A 19964-nucleotide genomic window follows, 5' to 3' on the forward strand; every position below is an offset into this window, starting at 1 on the left:
CAGTAGTTTCACGAAAGGCACGTGTGCAAGACCGGCCACAGGTCTGCCTGCCGTGGAGCCCCCAAACCCTTCGCCAAACCCTCCGTCAAACCCTCCGCTAAACCCTCTGCCAACCCTCCTCAAACACAGCATCCGACTCCCTCTCGGAAAAGCGAATGCGGAACAACCTCTGCAGAATAGGTCTCGGCGGAAGGTAGTCTGAAACCCTTCTCAACTTACCCTGTGCATCCATGGCCTCTAGATCTGTGGAGGATCTGTGACAGTGTCCGCCTTTACTATCAGCATGCCAAGTTCTTTCAGGCTAAGCGCTACCTTACCGGTCCAGGCCCGAATTTTTTAACAGTTTGTTAATTCTGCATTGATCCAGGCCCGCATGCGATGTGAATCTCGTGGTCACGACGCAAGCCAGTGATCCCGAAGCAGACCAGTCTCTGTACCTTCGAAGTTCTTTGGTCCGTATACTCATCTCCACAGTTGTCCACCATAGCAGTGTTCCTTATGCCAGCACTGCTCTCACAAGGGCCGTGTACATCCAGTATATCATCTTCGGGCTAACTCCCCACTTCCCACCGAACATCATTCTACAATACTCTAAGGCGCACAACGCATATCGCCAACTTTTCTACGTTTTCCTTTTCCAGGACAGTTTTGAATCGAGGACTTGGCTTCGGCCTCCATTGAAACTCCAGAGTGGTCCCATCCAAAGACGGGAGTATGAAATTCGGCATGTTATATTTCTGAGTGAAAATTACCAGCTCCGTCTTCCTTGAGTTGATTCTTAACCCATTTCTCGTGGCCCATTTCGATATGTATCCATCCAAAGTTTGCCTTTTTATACCCTCCACCATAGAATAGGAGAATATAAATTTGAAACCCAGCAGAGCATATACTTTTGATCCTCTTAGCATTCTAAGTCGATTAAGCCATTTCCGTCTGCCTGTAGAAAGCACACGCTAAGCTAAGTGCTTGAAATTTTGCACAAATATTTTCTATCAGTGTAAGTGGGTTGGGACTGGTCAATATATTGACTTCTTGAGCCTGTAGAGGGCGCAGTTCTTATCCGATATGACTTAAATTTGGCATGGGGAGTTTTGTTTTGGCAAGTGTGGTTCTAATCGGTTTTTGAGCCTGTAGAGAAAGTAGTTATTATCCGATTTTGGTTTGGTTTTGTTACGACTCCCAACAGCCGTGGCAAGTATAGTCGAAATCGGTCCACCACCTGATGTAGCTTCCATATAAATTCTGGGCTCGAATCCTAAAAGGAACATTGGAAACAGTTTTCCCTTCCTAATGCTGGCCGCTTTTGTAAGGTACTATGCCATGTGAAAACTTCTACCCAAATAGGTGTCGCATTGCAGCACCCCGTTGGGACTTGGCTGTAAAAAGCAGGCCCCTTATCATTGAGCTTAAAACTTGAATTGGACAGATATGTGATAAGTTTGTCTCTGTTTCTTAAGGTAATACTCATGGGCAACTTTGCTTTGTATTTGCAAAACCTTTACAACGCATTTCCAACTCATCTTTCTTAATTTTCTTCATACATTTTTTTTTTTTAATTTTTTTTACGGTTTAACAGTTTCAAAGGATTTCCTGTTCTCATTTCATTTTATCGTTCATTTTTCAATTAATTTTTCAATAACCCCCTTCCGTATTGATTCTTGTACGGCTGTCTTTACTTACCCAAATATCTCTCTGGAATCTTCGTTGATTTTCAGCGAATGCAAACAACCAGTGAAGCCAGTACCACTCTGGGATGGTGGCAATTCAATGATGAGGCCAATGGGTGCCTGAGGCGCTCCACCCAAATGCAGCCAAGTATTCAAAATAGTCTCAGGCGTATGCATGCGTGGAGGCAACAGCTTCAGCCAAGTTGGCTGGTCGCCAGACATGGCCAAGGTGTCGTTGACCAGTAGCGAAGCATTGCAATGGGTATAATTACGGCTGAAATCCAATCTGAAATGTTCACAAAAGAGAAAAGGGATAATGTGTTAAACAGGAATTCAAGCTGAAATGAAATATTTAAATATGTAACAATTCCAACAAAGGAGGACAAACTTTGGGCTTTGGTTCAGCACGGCTGGCATTAAAGTGTTAAAATCCAACAAACAATTCAGTCGAGGGGAGATTTGGGAAGAGGGGCCAGAAGATTAACACTTTTTCCCAACATAACTGTTAACATGGTAGGCAAGACTTTCAACATTGGCATATGACCAAGTGACCAAACATCCAGGCTAGCAAACAAATGACCGACTGGCCGAGTGTATAACCGACCCTTTAGGCGATATTAGCACATTTAAGCTGTTAACTTGCCAAACACACTGGCATCAAATACACGCATCTATACTTGTACTCATACAAACAGACACATACAGACAAACACACACACTTCAAAGCCAACCGCCTGCCATGGGTTACAAATAACCCTTTTGCGATGCAAACAATGTAGCCCAATAATATGCAATAAATAACTAAACTCACTTACACATGCATACACACGTTTCTATGGCTGCTGCGGATAACCATTCCGGCAAACACATATAAACAGCTCTCATTCTTATCTCACATATGACCAAAACACTCATATATGGCTTACGCATACACACACACACACACTCGCACTCTCACACACATAGATAAATGGGAAACATTTACACACTGCCGGTGCCATTAAAGGACTATCATCTGTAAGTAAGTCTGTGTTAGCCAACACATTCATCTCATTTGGTATTTGTGCTGCTGCTGCTGCTGTATAGGCATTCAAGAAGAACGAGTGTGTGTGTGTGTGTGTGTGTGTAAATGTTTCAGCTGAATGACAGCATACATTAAGTGTCAAAATCCCAAAACTAAAACACAAAACACTTTTGCAGCCACCACATTTGCAAAGTTTTGTCAACATAAACCTATAGAAAATCATGCTTATGGCTAACCAACAATCCTTTACCAGCCGCATAGAGAGAAGACGTATGCAAGACTAGATGGATGGATGGAAGGATGTTTGGTTAGATTGGTTGGTTGGATGAACGAATGGTCCAAGAGATGAAATGTACAATATTCTGATGAGGTGGCTGTGGCAACATCTCTACTTATGTTAAGTTTCACATATACCTATGACCGGACATGGACGCACACACACACGCACACACACCTATACAAACATATATCACTTAAATTCCTGGCATTGTAGTAGATGACGGTAGTTGGGATTTTCAGATAGATTTGCTGTGAAGATGTTTTTGGGGTTGTCCTGTTCCGTGAGGGTTGGTATGGTAAATCTTGGAAAGTGGCAAAAAACGAATTATTAACAATCAACAATAATAGCCAAAAATGAGTCAATTTTCGATTTGGGGTTAGTAAAGGGTCTGGGCGCTCTGCTAGACGAATTGGTAGCTCGGACTGCCTGTGCGGGAGTCGTGGTTCCATTCCCACTAGAGATCTTGGTCTCTCGCTTATCAGTTATATCACAATGGGCTTAAAATTGCCTAAGTGAATCTGTAAAGGACTGTTATTCTTACCAAACCTAACCTAGGTAAGGCTCTGCAGGTAGTCTGAAATTTAACTCACTTAGATCTCTTGTATACGCACCACCGAATGACGGGGGTGTATTCATTCTATTTCCAACTCATAACAACATTAATTTCCGATCCTACAAAGTATATATTCTTAGTTGTCGTAAAAATCTAAGACAATCTAGACACATCCGTTCGTACGTCAGGGAATTGGGCTACCGATAGTGGTCTAGGCGAAAATCCGTCTAATGCGGATGTTGTTCTAATCAGCAGGAGATTAGGATGTTGTTCTTGTCGGAAGGTTACTCAAAGTGTTACCTGTCTCCTTGGGAGGAGAATTATTCCATTTACTCAAAGCTCAAAATACTTGGGTGTTTTGCTGGAGAGGAAATTTAACATCACAAATCAAACATCTTGGAAAGGGCAGGAAGGACAACTTTTGCCCTATACACCCGTAAGAGAGCTATTGGCTAAAGTTGGAGGTTTAGACCGCGTGTCATGCACTGGGTATATACTGCAGTTATCAGACCTACAATGCTATATGGTGTTGTAGTCTGGTGGACGGCACTTCAAAAGTCCACCTTCTGTTCTATTCTCAGCCAGATCCAAAGGATGGCTCGTTTGTGCATCACAGCCGAACTGAGGACGACACCATCTGATGCACTAAATTGAATGCTACACCCGAAGCCTCTGGGCATTGTGGTTGGAGAAATTGCGGCAACCACCGCTGTAGGGCTCGGGGAGCTTTCTCTTTGGTCATGTGGCGGCTACGGACATTGTTTTAGATACAGTACCCAATGTTTCAGTTAGTGTAGATTATACATTGTGAAGCCGCTTTTCAACAAAAGCACTATGCCTCTGTTCCTGATAGAACCAATTGGAACTACAAAATCCCTGGTAATAGAAGTTGCATACGGTTGGTTCCAAATGTTGGTGGGCTTTCGGGTGTGCTCTGAAGTACTCAGGCAGCCATTAAATCATTGGTGCACAAATATCTGAAATTAAGAACCGCTTTCGAAAGTCATGCGTTGGGTATATACTGCAGTTGTCAGAACCATAATGCTATATGGTGTTGTGGTCTGGTGGACGGCGCTTCAAAAGTCCACCTACAGTTCTATTCTCAGCCGGAGTCAAAGAATGGCCATCCGATGCCCTGAATTTAATGCTACACCTTATGCCTCTGGACATAGTGGCTGAAAAAATTGTGGCAACCACTGCTGTGAGGCCAAGCTTTCCCTTTAATCACGTGGCGGCTACGCATACTGTGGTATCCTTAATACACTGCCTCAAATTCCAGGCAGTGCGGATTATACATAGCCTGAGCCGCTTTTCAACAAAAGTACTGTGCCTCTTTTCCTGATGGAACCGATTGGAACTACAAAATCCCTGGTAATAGAAGTTACATACCGTTGGTTCCAAACTAGACGAATAGGTGGGCTTCAGGTGTACTCTGAAGAACTAAGAACAGGACAGTCTGGCATCCATTAATTGATTGGTTAACATATATCTGAATTCAAGAACCACTCTCGAATGTCACGCATTGGGTATATACTGCAGTTGCCAGACCCCTAAATGCTATATGGTGTTGTGGTCTGGTGGACGGCGCTTCAAAAGTCCACCTACAGTTCTATTCTCAGCCGGAGCCAAAGGATGGCTTGTTTATACATTCATACACATACATATACACAGCCGCACAGAGGACTACGCTATCCGATGCCCTTAATTTAATGCTACGCCTTATGCCTTTAGACATAGTGGCTGGAAAAATTGCGGCAACCACTGCTGTGAGGCCAAGCTTTCCCTTTGATCAAGTGGCTGCTACGCGCACTGTGGTATCTTTAACACAATGCCCCACGTTCCAGGCAGATCTCGCAGATCTCTGGCTGAACAGTTCACCTGTTCTGGGTGCCGGACCACAGAGAGCTTGCGAGTCAGAAGTCTCAGTCTGATCGAAAAATACATTTGCTTTGTGCGTATCCCGCACTGCCAGTTAGAAGAGGTGCCACATTGGGTTCTCATTACTTTGACAACCTGTCTGATTTAGCGGATGTGAACATTGGCGAACACAGGTGGTCTTTGGTGTGTACTCGGAAGCACTAGGGCTGGTCATATCGAGAAGGCCAACCGACCGCTGTAGTGTGTATCGAGCGGAGATCCTTGTAATTAAAGAAGTGGTGGAATGGCTAAGATGTAATGTCATAACAAAGATTGACATAAACATCTCCTTAGTCAGCCAATAAATCTCTGGAGAGAGAACGTATTTTAGGATTCACAAACCGTCCTCGACTGTCGCAGATATCTCAACGAGATGGCTGAACAGTTCAAAATTCATCTGTTTTAAGTTCCGGGCCAAAGATATATCCCAGTGAATTTTAGAGAGGAACTAGGGACTACCTAAGACATTCTAGGGTAACTGGAATCTAAGTCTTCAGGATCAGGTCCGAAGAAAAACGGATGATTGATGGTCATGGGCATTCCAAAATTATGTGTCTGATATTGACTGGAAGACTAGGAACTACCTAAGACATTCTAGGGTAACTGGAATCTAAGTCTTCAGTATCAGGTCCGAAGAAAAACGGATGATAGATGGTCAAAATTATGTGTCTGATCTAGACTTGAAGGGGTCTACCGCTTTACTGTCCCAGTGAATTGTAGAGTGGAAGAGCTTGCCGGACTAGGAACTACCAAAGACATTCTAGGGAAACTGAAATCTGTGTGTATGCCTCTAGCGACATGTAAGCTAAGTCTTCAGGGTCAAGCCCGAAGACTTAGCTCAAGGGAAACGGATTGTCATGGGCATTTCAAAATTATGTGTCTGATCTAGACTTGAAGAGATCTTCGGCTTTACTGTCCCTGGCTCGAAAAGACTTCTCAGCCCTCGTTTCCGTCATGACACGACACTACTACTACTACTAAATTTCCCATGAAAATTCCATTAAGGAACAGGGGATACTTCTCTCATATCAGTGAGTGCAGTCCCATTTAAGTTTAAGCTCAATGGCCTCCCTTTTATGCCGAGTCTTCAGGATCAGGCCTGAAGTGCAAGGAAAGACACATGGTCAGAAAAGCTGGTCTGTGAATACACCAACATTATGTACCCCAATCTAGAGTAGAGGTCTACCGGTTTGCTTTAGCTGGCTAAAACTGGCGTCTCAGTCTTTGTGTCCGTCTTGACAGGTCGATGTCTGATCGGAAAACAGAAAGGTTGGAAGTAACAACTTCTGCGGAAGCTGTGAGGACGTGGAGGAAAAGGTGACTATAGAACATCTGCTGTGCGTGTGTCCCGCTCTGGCAGTCAGAAGGAGTTCCACTTTAGCTTCTCATTTCTTGGAGAATTTGTCTGATTTTGCGGATGTGAGCATTCGCAAGTTGTGGGGGGCTTTTTGAAGCGATCTCAATGGTTTAATGGTAGGACGTAGAAGGCATCTTTCTTCTCCTGTTCTTGTGGTATAACAATGAACGAAAATGTCTAAGTGAGTCTGATGGCAGACTGCCACTTAAACCTAATCTTACCTTATCTGCCCATAACTGTTCGACTGTCCGTCCGTCTGTCCATCCGTCTGTTGAAATCACCCTACAGTCTTTAAATACGAATCTAGGGTTGCCCAAAAAGTAATTGCGGATTTTTTAAAAGAAAGTAAATGCATTTTTAATAAAACTTAGAATGAACTTTAATCAAATATACTTTTTTTACACATTTTTTCTAAAGCAACCTAAAAGTAACAGCTGATAACTGACAGAAGAAAGAATGCAATTACAGAGTCACAAGCTGTGAAAAAATTTGTCAACGCCGACTGTATGAAAAATACGCAATTACTTTTTGGGCAACCCAATAGTTCCCATATATATTTTCTTCCGAATTTGATTTATATTGCAATAGTTTGGTAATTTTTTAGCCGATCCCTACAAAATTTGGCACGAAATTTTCTCACATTGTTTTACTTTGTTGAAAAATTAACTCCTTATAATCATAGACAATATATCCTCTCACTCTTTTCAGCTAACATTTGGCCGCTAAAACTTCCACAAGCTATAAAAAAAAGGTAAGCCCATTAATGCAAGCCATTTTGAATTTAAATCCCCATTGACCACACTCATCATACTGACCTCGTTCATGGCATCATGTGAAATATTTAATGGCATATTCAACATAAATAGTCATAGAGAAAGAATGTGATTTACTTAAGATCTCTACTAAAGATAAGTGCTCATTTTATGGTATTCGTATTCGTATTCGTTTGGTGTTTAAGTTTCTGCCAATGTTAAGCTTGACTAGGTACGAGTACGAGAGGGAAAACCTAGCCCTTTGGATAAGTGGTCATTGGCACATTTCACTTGGGCTTTGTACTCTCCAAAGCAACCACTGAAAAGACCCTAAAATTTTGTATTGGTTATTTGCTTACTCTCTTTCTCTTGAAAATGAAAACCATTTAGATTTTTAGGGATATTATGTGGTTGATGGGATACTGGGACCATGGCTTGAATGGTTGACTGGTTCATTCAAAGTGTTGATGATGATATTTATGATGAGGATGCGGATGGGTGAGGACGATGACGATGAAGATGATGTTCAAAGCTGCCACTGGCTTAGGAGTTGCCTGGTGACGACGGATGTATGGTTAGATGTGAGGTTCTGCATGATACTGAGATGAATGTTAAACCTTTCCCACTATCAAATGGCTAAGGTAAATGTTGTCATTTTCCTGGATATTCTTCAGCTACTGCTGTTTTAGTATACACGCCATACGCATTTTAAGATCTCAATGTACCGAGTAAAAAAGGAGGGTTTCCATTTTGTCTAATGGAATTTAAGTGTATGAATTTTGAAATTGTCAACTATAAAGTGTAAAATTTATGGTACAACCAGTATGACTGAAGTATTTTTAAAGAGAAGAAATTCCCCAAAAAAGTTTTAAAAGGGAGTAAAGTTATGTTGGAAAATAAAATCCAGAAAACTATTCCTATTAAGGACAATAAAAATTTTGAAAATAATAAAAAAATTAAAGCATTAACAGTTTGTCTTTGAAGAAAATTTTATAAAAAATTGTGGTTTCGAGAAAATTTTGGGGATATTTTGACTTCAGAAAAAATTTCTTTCTTTAAGGAAAGTTTTATGAAAATTTTATTGAAATTATGCCTAAGGAGAAAATTTCATATAAATTTTGCCCGAAAGAATTTTTTTTTTGAAAATTGCTCCTTTACGGCAAGTTTCATGGAAACTTCATAGAAATTTTGTACATTTAATGAAAATTTTTTTTCTAGGCAAATTACTCGAAAAATTTTGTGAAAATTTTGAAATTTTTCGCTAAAGACTAGGCTAGGTTAGGTTGGGCTGAAAAGAGGATGCAGATATTAATCCGCCCCATGCCATAATGGACATACACCTAAGCCATTAATCGTCTTGTTGTGCGCTCTAAAAACTATAAAGTAACCTCTAAAAAGAAAATGTTAAGTTAGGAATTCCGTGCTACTTACAAAATCCTATATTGTTTTCAATACCACTCCCCTAATTTGGTTCATGTCTGATATTGTGTTTCCACCTGCAAATGCAAAAAATGCAAATTTTGCCCACGAACATTCCACTAAGGAACAGGGGCAAACTTCTCACCTATGTAGTGTGCATGGGTCTAGTCTGAGCAAAACTCCACATAAATGTCTATAGATGAAACAAAACGGCATGGCACGCATATTTCACCGGCCTTATTGCTCGTCGGATGGGGGGGATCTTGCCAATGTTCATCGTTTAATTTTACCAACTACCAGCTTTAATGTTAATGCGTGCACGAATGATAGCAAAACCAAAACAAAAGAAAGTCAGATAGAATAGACAAATACACAAAGTATAAGGGGGTCACAACACCAGAGGATCTATTTCCGACATCATTCGATCGGCTGTGCTAAGGTGTAAGCTGCACAGCATGCCCTCCCTTCCTGTTTACCAAAAGCATCCAAAGAAATCGCTTCTTGGTTGGTAAACCCATAATATTTAACCTACCTTCCTTTACCGACCCTACAAATCAAACTCAAAGGTTTGGGCTTACTCCATATTTAACAAATTCATTAAATTTATTAAGAAAAAGTTCAATATCAAATCCGGTCGCTCACTATAGGGATGAATCACATCCTACTTTAAAAACAGACAAAAAAAAAATATAATAAAAGAAATATTAAAGTCAAGGCTAACAACCAATTTTTCTGTATATCTAAATTGATCCTTTAATTTACTAAAATTATTTTCATAACTCTAAAAAAAAACTAATCATTTAAATTAAATCTCAAAACTTAACAAGAAGGGTTAAAAAAAAACACGGCATGAAAAAAAATATTTATATAATATATCAAATAAGAATCAATAGGCGAGTTTATTTGAATTCATAGCACGGCAGAAAAAAAAAACTAAATCGGCTGTGAAACAAACTTCATTTAAAAGGCTCATTATGAAAAAAATGATATGTAGCTGTGTGAGTGTATTTCCATTTGTACTTCTGTTAAAGTAAAACAGCTGTGAGTGCATTGACCCCTTTTTTCCCTTACTTCATTTTTTCCCTCTAATCACACATACATCAACACAACCCACTCGGTTGTATAAAACGAAAAACTAATTTTAAATCGCGAAGTTTTGACTAATATGCAGCCAAATTTCAATAAAAATGGTATCAAATGTAAAAACAATATTTTATAGGCATACTGGGCTAGATATGTCAATGATCAAAAGGCACAAAACGTACATTCATATAAAAAATATTGCCAAAAAAAATGTATCAAAGCTATTTCAATCGAAGCAGTGCTTTTCAGACCCAAGAACATTTTCTGAGAGTCTTGTTAACAGCGAATCAACATAGTTAACAGAGGTTCCAATAGCATGTTAACACTTTAGCATTGACATATCCACCAGCACAGAATCAGATACATATGTATATGCAGGATATCTAACTGAACAAACACAAACAGATCATCTGAAAGTTGCCAACTTGCAAAAATTCCAATTTAAAAATTATGGGGGAAGATTTAAAACATTTTTAAATTAATTTAAAAGAAAAAAATTATTTAATTTGACAAAAATTACCTGAGAGAGGTAACGGCATCTCTCTCACTCTCCGAAAAAAAATAAATCTGTTTGGCTTTGCTCAGTGGTAGTATAACAGTTTGCACTTACTTGGTTTTTGTTGGAGCTCCCACGTTGAAAGGCCTTTCGAGGGGTGAGGGGTTATTAAAACAAACCAGCAAACTCCAGCCAATTGCAAGTTTTTAACAAAATACGCGGCATACACAAAAAATCACTTTTTTCAATATAGTCTTTAACATTTGATACGATTCACTCTATCGGTTTTTTTTTTATATTCGCCTTTTTCTAAAACATTGGATTGCCAAACTACTTTTACCAAAAAAACTCTCAATTAGGCATTAACTTTTTGTTTCACCTCCGATTCGGTTCTCCATCTCTGCCTTACCAATGAGCAAAAATTAAACTATATAACACTTGAGGCCAATTACATGGGCAAAAATACGGAAAAATAATTATTTTTTTAAGGTCTTTTTTTTTAGCAAGTTACAAAACCTAAGAATTAGCACGCAAGAGTTTTTTTTCCTTTTCGAGAGTGATTTTTCAACCAAAACGCGTTTGTTTCGATTCCCGAAAAACAAAAACTAAATGAGTTGCACCAATCCCGACGGCTCTTTTTTTTTCTTGTACTTGAAACCAAGACAAACGATCCATTTAAAACACCAGAATCCACTGATCAAAAAAAATGAAAAGACTTTTGTTAGACTCTCTCAGGCAGCCAAATCTGCACAGCAGAAACAGAGAAATCCATATGAGCACAGGGAAAGGGGGAATCCTAGAATCAGAGAAACAAGGCCCACAGAACAATGAGTTCTCAAAAGAAATTGAGAAATTGTTTAGAAAAAATGCAACCTTACCAAATGTATTAATCCAGGAGTTAAATGATCACAGGGGACCAACACTCCAGCTTTGGGGATAAAACCCTCAGCAAAAAGAAAATGCAGGAAACCAACACTTGCAACAATTATTTACCCGCGATTTTATAAATAAACATCGATTCTGCAGGACAATAAAAAAATAAAAATTGAGGAGAACTGCCACCAACAAAAAAAAATTTAATCCCTTTTTTACTAAAGCAAGGATAACGCTTTTACACTTTTAAAGAATCTCAAGTCCTTTACGACACAAAAACTTAAACTTTTGGGTGCACACGGTTGCAAGGTTGGAGCAAAATGGATCTCAAATCAGTCTGCTACCACCTTTTGTAGCCTTGACCTAAACAATGGGGCAAATTGCTGAATTACTACCACAAATTAAAATTCTCAAAACCAAAAATGTCTTCTTTTACATACATGCCACAAATACAATAATAATCCATTTGTGAGTGTATGGGAACTCCAATGCGAAAGAAAAGCTACAAAGAACATAGAAAAGAAGTTAACATTCACCACTATGGCTAAGGGGAAATTATAGCAACTTTTCAATATGGAGACAAAGTGCTCTAAACCTATGATTTGGTCGGACTTATATGTGTGGATGTTAACAACCAAAACCATTTTCCACCTTATCCAATAGTTGTCAAAAAAAAAGAAAACCAAAAGGAAAAAAAATTAAACAACTCATTTGAACTTTGATGTGATCAAATGATCAAAAAAAAAGAAAACAAATGAAATGAAACAAACAAAAAAAAAAAAAAATAAATAAATAAAAAATATAAATGTATAAAGAAACACTGCTGCCGGTATTCGAACTCACGCTCACCGGCTCGTAGGCTGTAACGCTTCCCCTAGGCTACCGCCTATGATGCGTCTCTGTTAGCTAAGTGATTATAACACATGATCACACTAAGCTTTGAATCATCAACAGCGGTCAATGTAAGTGAATCCAACTGTAACAGTGCTACAAGGAAGAAGAAGAAGAAAAACAGCATAGGCAAAGCTCCAAATATGTTCCAATAAGGGAACAACATGAGACAAGCAATCACAACAACAAAAATACTCTAGCATCCACATTGTATGTTAACTCGCGTTGGGGTTGGAAAAAAAACAGGAATGTCCAGATCTATTATCAGGCGGGCCAATTCCAAGAAATATATTCATATTGGGTACATCGACATGCGCCACTACAAATACCCCCCGCCAAAATCAGGCTTAGTGGACAAATTGGAGATTAAGTCTGATACCGCATGGAGATGTAATCTATTGCCTCATATCTTTTGCATGATATGTACCAACCAACTTGCCTTGAAGATCTTCAAGTTCATAATAACAAGTACCAATTCTACGACGAACCCTGCATTTAATAAACGTAGGTGCAAGTTTAGCATTGTATCCTTTTTCAAAACTGCTTTGGCTAAAATTTCGCCTGTACACCTCTTGACCAACATTATATGACACTTCACGCGAACGTAGGTTGTATTGTCTTTCATTACGATCATGTTGCACTCTCATCACATTAGCAGCTTTAGATCTAACAACATCAAAGGTGTCCGATCTATTAAATTGTATCGCCCTATCCTCTAAAGCATTCAGTTTTCTTAGCAGTTGGTAAATAGAACCATTAGTCACCATATTTTGACCAAAAACCATAAAATAAGGGGAAGTCCCAATGGCAGTATGTACTGTCGAACGCAAAGCACACGCAATGTGGCTTAGTTTTTCATCCCAATTTTTTTGATCGGGTTTTACAAATGCTTTAATAGCAGAAATGACGGATCGGTTCACCCGTTCAGAGGCATTAGCCTGTGGCGAATGAACTGCGGTATAAATATGAGAAATCTTATAAAAATTCAAAAGATCATTAAATTTCTTTGCTTTGAACTGCGTTCCATTATCCGAGATAACGCTCTCTGGTACACCAAATGTGTGAAACAAATCTTCTTCCATATACTTAATAACAGCATCAGCTGTAAACTTTTTAACCGGGCGGAGAAAACAAAATTTTGAAAAATGATCAAGGACAATAAAAATTCCAATATTCCCTGAACTGGATCGAGGGTAAGGTCCTATGAAATCAACATATAAGCGCTGAAAGAATCTATGGGATGAACCAGTGTCACCCATGGGTGGTCTCATAACAACATTAGGGTGCTTTGTACTCTTACAAACTTCACACGAGTTAACATAATTCTTAACATCCCAAACTAAGTTAGGCCAGAAATAGTATCTGCGAATTCTTTCCAATGTTTTATTAATCCCACAATGCGAAGACAAGGGGTCATCATGATGTTTCTGCAATACCTCTGGAACCATACTTTTAGGAATCCATAGCTTCCAAATCATGTCATCAGCAAGCTGTTCTCCAACGGCGTGTTCCGTTCGTCTGTATAAATAACCATCGATAATCTTCAAGTCGGGAGTGGAATCGATATTATCTTCAACCCTTCTCAATAAGTCCTTGTAGTCGTCAGAGGAAAAACGTTCAGATTTTAAATCAACAAAAACCCCGCGCTCATTTCTTATCTCGGACAGACCGCATATTTCGGACAAGTCATCGGTATTCGTACGCGAAAGCGCATCAGGAACTATATTCTGCGACCCTTTTCTATGCTCAATTTTAAACCGGTATCCTTGAAGCTTCAAGGCCCATCTAGCTAGCCGCGTGCTTAAGTCAGTTTGGGACATGAGCCATTTAAGAGAGGCGTGATCAGTAATCACCGTGAACTCATGTCCCTCGACATAAGCTCGAAACTTTTTAATGCAAAGCATTGCTGCCAAGCATTCTTGTTCAGTGACACTATAGTTACGTTGGGCTTGGTTAAGTTTCTTAGACATAAACGCCACAGGAAACTCATCGCCCTCCGCATTCTTTTGCACCAAGACTCCTCCTATTCCTGTTTTGCTGGCATCACAGTGTATAAAAAACGGCTGTGAAAAATCAGGACTGTGCAAAACAGGGGCTGAGCTAAGAATGGATTTCAAATCTTCAAAGGATTTTTGGGCCTCCTCGGTCCATACGAATTTTCGATTAGTCTTTAACAAATCAGTTAAGGGACTAGAAATAGCAGCGTAATTCCTGATGAACTTTCTGTACCACCCTGACATACCTAGAAATCGTCGGACTTGTTTAACCGATCTCGGTGCCGGGAATTCAGTAATGGCCGAAATTTTTCCTGGATCGGTACGAATGGTCCCGTCCCCAACTACATGGCCTAAATATCGGACTTCTGTCATACAAAATTTGCTTTTTCCTACGTTTATTGTAAGTCCAGCATTACGAAGACACTTAGCCACTTCCTTGAGTACCTCTAGATGCCGATCAAATGTGGGAGATACCACTAGAAGATCGTCCAGGTAGACCAAAACCTCAGCTCTGAGAGATGCCGGTATCACCCTATCCATAAGCCTGCACATGGTTTGCGGGGCATTACATAAGCCAAATGGCATAACTTTAAAATGATAAAGGGGTCTCCCAGGAACCGTGAATGCAGTCTTACCTTTCGACGATTCATCTAGCGGTATCTGCCAGAATGCATCCTTCAAATCAAGGCTGGATATAAATTCAGCTTTAGGCAAACGACTCAAGATACCATCGATATGTGGAAGTGGATAAGCATCCCCCTCTGTAACAGCATTAAGTTTTCTACTGTCCAAGCATAAGCGATTCTTGCCTGGTTTTCTATGCAAAACAATCGGTGAAGACCAAGGACTAGTGGACTCCTCTATTACACCCATAGCCAACATGCGATCAAGCTCTTCGTAGATTAGCTTCTCAATCGCCGGAGAGACAGGGAAATGCCTTTGTTTTATCGGGGTTGCACCACCCGTATTAATAGTATGGCAAATAACATTCGTTTTCCCTAGGCCCTCTTTCGCGAACGAAGGACATAAATCAATAGCACATTGCAGCTGAAACTTCTGATCCACCGAGAGATATTTCTGGTCTAAATTTTGGGCATCGCCTACTGAGAACGATAAACTGGAAATTCCATTTAAAAGAGACTGAGGAAGAAGGTTATATTTCCTCCAAAAATCAATGCCAAGTATCAAATCCTGTGACAAATTAGGAACCACATAAATAGTAATGGGCTCACTTTTATTTCTAAAAACCACTTCAGTCGTAAAAACACCCGCAATCCTTTGAGGTTTACCATCTGCCGTATTGACAGTGGTGTTTAATTTCTTATAAGGAATCTGAGATCCTAGAAAATCTATAGCGGCTTGAGCACCAAGACACGTCACGGAGGCACCAGTGTCTAAAAGACCTATCACATTTCTATCTAACAAACGCACCTCAGCATAAGGACGAACATCGCCTGGCCTCTCAAGTACTGAAACACTAAAGTTCATTTTTAAATTCTTGACAATTTTCCAAAATTTTCTCATCCTTTTGCTTGACCTGGCAACCCTAGGCTCTTCATTGAATATCCTGTCTCTGACCTTGAGATAATTTTTTAACCTCACATGAAAAGGTATTATTGGACGAGGTCCTGTAGTAGTAGGGCAAGTACTTTGAATCACAGTATTATCCTGGGTATCATAATTTTTATTTGAATATTCAGTATTATGGGTTTCCTCAGGTTGAGTATCCGAAGGAAAATTTGAACGAGAAAATATTTTTACATGGTCTGTGAGGATTGTTGACAAGTTTTCGGTCTGGGTGCACTTCTCAGTGCAGAGCTCTGGAAGTTTTTTGGATTGTCATTACATTTCCTACAATTGGGTTTATATACTTGTGGAGTACCACAACCATAACAAAAAACACTGCGATCAGCTAAACATTCTTGGTATCTATGACCTGTATGCCTACAATTCCAACACACAGATGAGACCTCCGAAACTTCTTCAAACTCAAGTAATTCAGGCTCGTTAACTTCATTGAATTCAACTTCTGCTGCACGCTTTGAAAAATGATTATGCCTGCTACCGGAGAATCCATATCCTGTAGGAAGAACTCCCTACGCCGACAAATTTCACGCAATTGACCAACCGAGCTAATCGACATATTTAATATTTCATGCTGGATATCTGGTTGTAGATTGCGACGTAAGATTTCAACCAGCGTTTTATCATCAAGGGGCTTATCAAGTCTATCGACCAAGTCTATGACTGAATCATAAAAAGTGTCGAACGGTTCGTTGGGCTTTTGCTTCCTGTCGCGTATTAATTCTCTTATGTCAATATCAGTTCTGGAGTCCCTATACTGCTGACGTAATGCTCTACAAAGATCGAACCACTGAACAACACGTACAGTACGGTGGAACCTCCAAAACCAGTCACTGGCTTTGCCTTCAAAAAGTGCACTTGCGCTACGACAAAGGATGTCAAAATCACCATTTAATGTCTGTCTAGCTAGGGCTTCAACACGATAAATAAAATTATCAACAGGTAAGCTGTTCGAACTACCATTGAACTTAATCTTCCAATTGGCAATTATTTGGCTAACCTTATCAGGACGAAAGGCTAAATCATGGCTTAAATTTGGGGCACTAAATCGAGATCGGCTTGCAGAATTACCATCATGGTTACTTCTACCAGAATCATTATTCACCTGTTCATTATTTGAATATGGCAACCCCAGCAACTGCTCTAATGTCCTCTGCTCAACCTCACCTACATTCAGCATAGAGGGACGGTTTCTATTGACTACCGGCGAAGATGCGTTAGCAATCTGTGGAGCCTGATTAATATTTAAACGAGCAAGACTAACCTCAACACTCTTCTCGACCCACGAAGTTACCTGATTGGAAAGAGACTGAACAATCTCTGTTTGTTGCCTATTCATCATTGCAGTCACTAAGTCCTTTATGCTGTCCAAAGTCAAGCTGGGTTGAGGTAGTGACATACCTGCACTAGCATCTAAATTTGTAGTTATATCCTGGTTAGAGGATCCTTCAGCCCTATTGGCATCATAGCTCTTGGCTTTTGCAGACGACCTAGTTGCAACCGATGAAGTTGTTTTCTGCGAAGTTGCAAGACCGGACTTTTTGCTGTCCTTGACTATGTTCGACCCACACACTGGACAATCAGACTGAGTTTTAATGTAATTCGTAATGCATATTTTATGAAAGGAATGTCTACAGGAGGTTTCTGTTAAAAGTAATGGATTCTGAATAACAGAACTACAAATCTGGCATAAAAGCAAGTTACCCTCAACAGCTGTTCCAGCAGCTGAAATATGTTCAGAACTTCTTTCAAGGGGCATTTTCAAATAACATTAAAAAAATCAAAATCTAAGGTAAATCAAGACAAAATAATAACTAAAACAAAAAATCAAAAAGTAAATAAAAACAACAATTCAATCAAGAAAACCAAGTTTGATTTGTTCGGGCATAGGAGGTAAGGTAGGATAGTAATAAAAAAAAATCATCAAACTATGCGAAAATAGATGGAAATAATTACGGAGAAGAATAACAAATTGATAGGGGAGACAGAAAGAAAAATGGTTATTTACGATGGGTAAAAACATCCTCGATAATATTCATACATTCCAAATCGCAAATAGAGAAAACAAATAATAAAAGTTTCCAATCAGATATACGCTGAAGCCAGAATTAGAGCCTAGTCCAAAACCTGTATTCATTCAACCTGAACACCAACTGAAACTTTCACACGAGAGAAAAAAGGGCAGGACAACCTAACTCCTGGTTATATGCTTCAGCACCGCTGCATATCAAACATATAAATTCCAACGAAGGTTAGTTATCCCGACAAAAGAAAATAACTGGGGAAAAAAATAAAGGCAGTATAAAGAAAAGAGAGGAAAAATACTAGGAGCTGAGTGAAAAATCCTACGATATCTGAAATATCAAGCCGTTCAATATAAAAAAAATTTTTAATTCATTCGGGCCCCACGTTGGGCGCCAAAAACTGTAGTGTGCATGGGTCTAGTCTGAGCAAAACTCCACATAAATGTCTATAGATGAAACAAAACGGCATGGCACGCATATTTCACCGGCCTTATTGCTCGTCGGATGGGGGGGATCTTGCCAATGTTCATCGTTTAATTTTACCAACTACCAGCTTTAATGTTAATGCGTGCACGAATGATAGCAAAACCAAAACAAAAGAAAGTCAGATAGAATAGACAAATACACAAAGTATAAGGGGGTCACAACACCAGAGGATCTATTTCCGACATCATTCGATCGGCTGTGCTAAGGTGTAAGCTGCACAGCATGCCCTCCCTTCCTGTTTACCAAAAGCATCCAAAGAAATCGCTTCTTGGTTGGTAAACCCATAATATTTAACCTACCTTCCTTTACCGACCCTACAAATCAAACTCAAAGGTTTGGGCTTACTCCATATTTAACAAATTCATTAAATTTATTAAGAAAAAGTTCAATATCAAATCCGGTCGCTCACTATAGGGATGAATCACATCCTACTTTAAAAACAGACAAAAAAAAAATATAATAAAAGAAATATTAAAGTCAAGGCTAACAACCAATTTTTCTGTATATCTAAATTGATCCTTTAATTTACTAAAATTATTTTCATAACTCTAAAAAAAAACTAATCATTTAAATTAAATCTCAAAACTTAACAAGAAGGGTTAAAAAAAAACACGGCATGAAAAAAAATATTTATATAATATATCAAATAAGAATCAATAGGCGAGTTTATTTGAATTCATAGCACGGCAGAAAAAAAAAACTAAATCGGCTGTGAAACAAACTTCATTTAAAAGGCTCATTATGAAAAAAATGATATGTAGCTGTGTGAGTGTATTTCCATTTGTACTTCTGTTAAAGTAAAACAGCTGTGAGTGCATTGACCCCTTTTTTCCCTTACTTCATTTTTTCCCTCTAATCACACATACATCAACACAACCCACTCGGTTGTATAAAACGAAAAACTAATTTTAAATCGCGAAGTTTTGACTAATATGCAGCCAAATTTCAATAAAAATGGTATCAAATGTAAAAACAATATTTTATAGGCATACTGGGCTAGATATGTCAATGATCAAAAGGCACAAAACGTACATTCATATAAAAAATATTGCCAAAAAAAATGTATCAAAGCTATTTCAATCGAAGCAGTGCTTTTCAGACCCAAGAACATTTTCTGAGAGTCTTGTTAACAGCGAATCAACATAGTTAACAGAGGTTCCAATAGCATGTTAACACTTTAGCATTGACATATCCACCAGCACAGAATCAGATACATATGTATATGCAGGATATCTAACTGAACAAACACAAACAGATCATCTGAAAGTTGCCAACTTGCAAAAATTCCAATTTAAAAATTATGGGGGAAGATTTAAAACATTTTTAAATTAATTTAAAAGAAAAAAATTATTTAATTTGACAAAAATTACCTGAGAGAGGTAACGGCATCTCTCTCACTCTCCGAAAAAAAATAAATCTGTTTGGCTTTGCTCAGTGGTAGTATAACAGTTTGCACTTACTTGGTTTTTGTTGGAGCTCCCACGTTGAAAGGCCTTTCGAGGGGTGAGGGGTTATTAAAACAAACCAGCAAACTCCAGCCAATTGCAAGTTTTTAACAAAA

At 39.1% G+C, this 19964-nt stretch overlaps 1 protein-coding gene across 1 annotated transcript in view; it reads right to left on the bottom strand.

Annotated features, from left to right (window-relative positions):
- The window catches only part of LOC106083962 (protein eyes shut), a 323238-nt gene that overhangs the window by 70460 nt on the left and 232814 nt on the right, over positions 1-19964 (bottom strand). Inside the window, exon 6 of the mRNA XM_013247300.2 lies at positions 1681-1953. Coding sequence (XP_013102754.2) covers positions 1681-1953 — 273 coding nt within the window. The remainder of the gene's footprint in view (positions 1-1680; positions 1954-19964) is intronic.

Source organism: Stomoxys calcitrans, chromosome 3, assembly GCF_963082655.1.
Source record: "Stomoxys calcitrans chromosome 3, idStoCalc2.1, whole genome shotgun sequence".
Lineage (NCBI taxonomy): Eukaryota > Metazoa > Arthropoda > Insecta > Diptera > Muscidae > Stomoxys > Stomoxys calcitrans.